The sequence below is a fragment of the Oryzias melastigma genome, linkage group LG19, assembly GCF_002922805.2.
Source record: "Oryzias melastigma strain HK-1 linkage group LG19, ASM292280v2, whole genome shotgun sequence".
NCBI classification, from domain to species: domain Eukaryota; kingdom Metazoa; phylum Chordata; class Actinopteri; order Beloniformes; family Adrianichthyidae; genus Oryzias; species Oryzias melastigma.
In genome coordinates this window covers 12,542,921-12,549,090 of record NC_050530.1, presented here as the reverse complement: position 1 = coordinate 12,549,090, position 6,170 = coordinate 12,542,921, and the positions used below count along the sequence as shown (strand labels likewise).

Below are 6,170 nucleotides of genomic sequence, written 5' to 3'. Positions count from 1 at the left end.
GAACAGGTAGAAAGACTGAAAGGAGCTTATTTTTGTGAGGAAATTGGGGTTGTTTGCCTTTGACAGATGACGTTGACTGATCCATCATCTAGCTCAGGGGTTTCAACCTTCAGCAGTTAAAGAGCCATTCTGGAGGATTTCTTACTGACAACGTCCCAGTAGGAGCCACAGAGTCTGATTTCACCCTTTAGAAAAAGAAGACACTGAATTTTATGGTATTGTTACATTATGATTTCTAAATATTAGTTAGTTTCTAAGTCTTTAGAGGTCTACTTTTTTCAAAATAAAAGACATCTTGTACCACCTTAAATCATCTCAATGTCGATAGTGATGAAAGACACACACAAATCCACCGTTTGTGGTGTGTCTCAACCAGAAATTCATACATTTAAGTAAAAAAGAAATAAACCAGAGGTGGCCCTTATCATGTTTTTCATTATTAATATCCTTGATTTTTTTATTCAAAATTAGAAAGTGCACTTTAAATTCTGGTTGTGTGTATTGACTTCAGATAGTTTTTTTGTAGTTCACAGCATTTAAAACATTTGTCAAAATGTTTCAGTTTTGGTAAACTATGAAGCCAAACTGCCTGATGGATTGTTGGAGCATTATGGGTATTGTAGTCGTGTTGGTGGAGTGATACGTACTTTCCTTAAACTGTTTGTGAATTAGTTTTTTTTTTTCTTTTTTGGCTTAATAAATCAATAAGATAAACCTAATATATGTTACTTTCTTAAATTAAAATTATTCTATTTTTCTTTAACCAAAGAGATACAATGGAAGCGTTAAAGAACCGCAGGTTGCAGAGCCCTGATTCAGCTAAGTTCCATTAGGGAATATTATTAGGAAAATATCTTGAAATTAAGGCACTTTAGGCATAAAGTGTTGCATCTTTGCAGGATAATTTTGACAAGAATACAGCATTTTTTTCCACAAAAATCCATATTTTTTTCTGAACTAAATTTAAAAAGGTATGTTTTCAGGAAGACATCTGGGTTGTAATCAGAAGTTTGATGGTACCGGTCAAGAGTTTGCCCACGCCTGGTTCCTTGGTGATATACACTTTGATGATGACGAGCATTTCACTGCTCCTAATGCTGGTAATGGAATCAGCCTCCTTAAGGTGAGCTTTAAATTTCCCCAAACAACTCAATCACAGATCTGCTGAATGTGTCCTCAATTTGCTTCAATCAGGTCGCAGTCCATGAGATCGGCCACGTTTTGGGGTTACCTCACATCTACAGGCCGGGGTCTATAATGCAGCCCAGCTATCTACCCCAAGAATCAGGGTTTGAGATGGACTGGACTGACAGAAAAGCTATCCAGCATCTCTATGGTACATGATTACAGCACCATCTAGTGGTCTGTAGAAGCACAGCCTCTTCACTTGTTTGTGTTTGACTCCAGGAGGCTGTAAAGGCCGCTTCAACACTGTGTTTGACTGGATCAGAAAGGAGAAGACACCTCACGGGAAGGTGCTGATCCGCTTCAACACCTACTTCATGAGAGATGGCTGGTACTGGCTGTACGAGAACAGGAACAACAGAACCCGTTATGGTGACCCGGTCCCGCTGCAGGCCGGCTGGCATGGGCTTCCCAATGATGGAGTGGATGCTCATGTGCACGTGTGGTCCAGAAGAAAAGATACTGTGTATTTCTTTAAAGGTCAACACCACTTTCTCTTCAAAGCCAAATATTGGCTGTAAATGTTCTTCTGTGAGAGTATTTCTTGTTTTTATGTGTGCAGGAACTCAGTTCTGGAGGTACGATAATGAGAACGACCGGGTGTTCAGAGAGGACTCGGATGGTCGTCAATATCCAAGATCGATATCTGAGTTTTTCCCTGGTGTTCCCAGCCCTGTTGACACCGCCTTCTACGACAGGAGAGATTCCCTCATCTACTTCTTCAAGAACACTCTAGTAAGACTAACTCATCACTAGTTACCATGAATCAACCAGGGATCTACAAACCCTTTAGCTTTTAAGAGATCAGAGGAAAATGCTTATGTTTATAGAGTTAAAGTAGAGCAGATTTACAAGCTGTTTTCACTTTGTCATATCTTAGTACAAGCCTGTGAAGCATTCACACTACAGTGATTCTGTTTCTCTTTCTTATCATTTATTTTTCTTCCGTACGTTTTTTGGTACATAAAAACTTAATTGTAATTTCTGCAACCTTGGTATCCAAAAGTCCAAATGTTCAGCTTGTTAAGGAGATTATCACTTGTATTTTTGGTATTCATAAACTTCAAGTTTTTTTTAATGATTTAATGCAGTTTATGTGATTTTTTTTTTTGCCCCATTGAAATGAATAGGAATTTTTCAAATTTATGCAATTAAAAACATTAAGCATGCTCAGGAAATTAATTCTTGTACTTTTAGTATTGTTAAACTTCATGCCAATTTCAAACGGTTTTACGCAATTTTGCGTTTTTTCTTTTCATGCAATTCCTCATATTTTTTTCGCACTTTGAAACCTATGCAATATGGGTATCAAAACGCTCAGCATGTTAAGGACGTTAACGCTACTGAAGTTTTTAAGGGTCATTTTGAGTTTATCTAATATTTTAGCAGTGTGCTATCATTTTTGGATAATTTAGCATATAATGAAGGTTTTTGGGCTAATTCTGAGAAAGCTAGTATTTTAACAATGTGCTAGCTTTTTTGCAAATTTAGCACCTGCAAAGGATTTTTTTTAGGTCACTAACATTTGAGCAAAATGCTATATTTTTTAGCTAATTTGGCATCTACTAAGGTTTCGGGCAAATTCTAAGTTCAGACCATTACACGTTTTAAAATTTTATAGAATTCTTTTTAATTTTTTCAAGAAATTCTTCAAATTCGTTGTGCACTTAATGCAATATCTGCAACTTTAAGTCATTAAGCAATTTTAGCAGTATGCAAATAGCATTTTCAGCAAGTCTCCAGCAAATTTTGTCAGCATCTTTGGCAAAAAACATTCATACTAGCATTAACACAGGTAATGCAACTTTTTCAGAAAGGGTTAGTCAGTATTTATTTCATATGTCTTTAAAATTTCACTTTATGCAAAGCTTTTCTGCATCATTTGATATCATTAAATTGATCTTTATCTAAGAGAGAAAACAACTATTCATTCAAACAGGTGTATGCCTTCAGTGTGGACGCCAACAGCTTGGCAAGAGGCTTTCCCAAAAACATCAGAGATGTTTTCCCTCCGTTGGAGAGTGGAGATCATCCAGATGGCAACATTGATGCTGCCTACTTCTCCTACACCCACAACGCCGTCTTTCTACTCAAGGACACGCGTTTCTGGCAAGTGGTGGGCAGCCGCGATCGCTGGCGCCGGCCCTATCTGCCTCGGAATGGCCTTCTGCCACACAAGGAGGTGGATGAGCGCTGGTTTGACATCTGTGATGTTCATCCTACTGCGCTGAAGCTAACCCGCTGAGGCCGCCGCAGCCGATTTAGACATGGTTATTCACACTGAGCCAGGTTTGAAAGAAATCCAATTTCTGCCTTTTTAGTGTTGATGCTGCTGTTTGTATTAAAGACAAAGACAACTTTGTTGGCAAATTTAATTATATTAAAAGCTACTCTCTTTAGAGATGGTGCATTTTATACTTTTATTCTTAAATACACTGTAATGCTAGTATTATGAGGGAGTAGATATATTTATTACAGAGTAATTTCAATTTATGCACATGCACTGTTTTTTGCTGAGTGGTGTTCATGTTTGGATTAGATTTCTGTAAGACAAAACCTTCAGGTTGTTTTTTTAATCAAGTTTATCTGTTTTATAATCCATTTTTTCTCATATGAGAAGTTATTCCAGACAGTTTGACATTTAATTATTAAAGAATCTTGTCCTCCTGAATTCCAGTAGTGTAGATTTGTCCTCCAAAGAGGACATTTCTAAGTCTGAATATCTTCCAACCACTGCATAATACTGAATTTACTTCTTTTGGTGTCTATAGAGGACATTTGGACCTTTTCAATGATACCAAATCATAAGGGGTGGAGCTGTGGGAATTACAGTTTTTGGTGGATTCAAAACATTTGAAAGAAATTAAAAATCCATTATCAGTAACTACTGAGAAAGCCCAAACGATGACGAGACTACTTCTGTGCCCTACAGTTGCCAAGTGTTTCTTTTTTCTTGGATGTAAGCTTTAGAACTTTTTTTGCATACTTACTTTTTGAATAAATAAATGCATTTCTATAAGAGCGTTTTTCTACCATATAATTTGCAAACAGTTATTAATTTACCATCCAACATCTTGAACATCTGAAACATTTTCTGACCTCAGTTTCTTGAATAATCCTTTGAAGATCAATAAAGTTTTTTTGTATTTTTACATTTTTGTTTTTTTTTTAATGATTTTTTTCAGGGTTTCTCTGAATTTTAGATCTCTTGTTGCAGTAAATAGAGGGTTCCAAAAAAACATATGTGAACCTGCAGTTACCTAACTTTACCGTAATGTTTTTTTTTCTTTCTGATCCTGTTTGCACTGCAATAAAAACATTTACAAAATACGTTTCAAACATTCAGAGTAATAGCACTTTATCCTGACCTCCAAAATTTACATATCCAACTAATATCATGTATAGTGTACAATAACATTATTAAATAATGGTAAAAAGGAATGAATATTTGATAGTTTTCAACTTTGTATTTTAATGATTGAGAGTATCAGCATGACTGTAGATGTATATTATTTAAATTTTGTTTAAATGGTTTAATATGAAGTCAGACTTAAATGGTAAAAAATAAGTACATAACTTAGAAATATAACTTAAAACAAAGTTGGATTTATGATTAGTGTTAATTTTAAAGGCTGCTTTTTAATGCCATAAAATGATTTCCTAATGCAGTTATCTGATGATGAAGATGGTTTATATAAAGGTATTCTAAAGGCAAAAATGACAATCATTATTTCTTATTTATGTCGTGTTTTTTTTAAGAATGATGATCATATTAAAGATAATATGATAAATATGACAATAAGGATAATATGTAACAGTTGCAATGGCCTTATATTGACAATATTGACATGAGAAATGTGAAAAAAATGAACACTTCTCTAAATCCTCCTGCAAGAACTAAAATCCATAAACGACTCGGAGCATGAGTCAATATAATGTGACATGAAATGGTGAAAGTCTCCCTGTAAGAAAGGCAGAAAAGCTCCTCAGTGCTCTGAGATGATTCATCTTTGTGCAGCGTGTTTTGGAGCCGCTCTGAAAGAAAATGATCCAGTCAAAGCCCCAACAGTCGAACAATAGCACCAGAACCCAGATGAAGAAAAAGAGATCACACATGTGCTCTACTTAACATTCTTATACTTTACTGTAACAATTTCAGATAGACACAAAGAAGCAGAGATCGATTCTTCAATCAATATTTCACTCAAATGCTCGTTTCAATTCTGCTCATTTTAGGAGATTAAGCTCCTGGTGGGCCACTGATAACTAGAATGGCTGCAGGGCTGCACAGGCGATATTAATAAATTCACGTAGGAATCAATTACAAGCCTGGCAACAAAACGTCATGGTAAGTGGAGTCAGAGAAGAGGGATGTCAAGGGATGATGGATCCACTGATACATTTAAAGTGGGGGTGTTATTAGCATATAAATGCAGGCTCTTGTTGGGATGTTTTCTGCTGAATGTGAGTTTTGGGCACAGTTTAGCCCTTTTTTTGTAATTTCTACCTTTAACCCTATATAACCATTTTTGATACACATATCGAGACCCGTATCTCATTAGCATGATCCAAACTTACCTTAAAAACTCCCGTTTTCTCCCCTGTAATTCATCATCATTCCACTAGGGGCAGTAGAAGGGCGTTTCCTGCTATTTTCAAAATGGCTGCCTCCATGCAAGCTCAAAATAAAATTTGGTGGGAAAACATTTAGCTAATTTTCAAACCTTTATGGTGAGAATAACTCATCTGTTGATATTTATTTTATTGAACGACTACTTGGTGTATTAAAATGACAATTTTTTGGGATGATTAATTATTTATAATATAGTTAAATCACGTTAAAAATTTGTCAAATTTGAGACAATGGGTAAAAAGGGGCTGAACACTTCCTGAACACTCGTCGATATTTTTGCATTTTAAATTAACAATATTGCAAGCAAATATGTACCAAATCACCCAAAATATCAAAATTTAGATTATTGTCT

At 35.5% G+C, this 6,170-nt stretch overlaps 1 protein-coding gene across 1 annotated transcript; it reads left to right on the top strand.

The window, feature by feature from the left end:
• Positions 1–983: 983 nt before the first annotated feature.
• Positions 984–4,603, top strand: mmp21 (matrix metallopeptidase 21; the record flags this gene model as incomplete). Its single annotated transcript, XM_024285319.2, is given in 5 exon segments — positions 984–1,123; positions 1,195–1,336; positions 1,408–1,665; positions 1,748–1,920; positions 3,125–4,603. Coding segments are annotated over 5 exon segments (1,019 nt in total), but the record flags the coding sequence as incomplete, so codon positions are not given.
• Between the last annotated feature and the right edge of the window lie 1,567 nt (positions 4,604–6,170).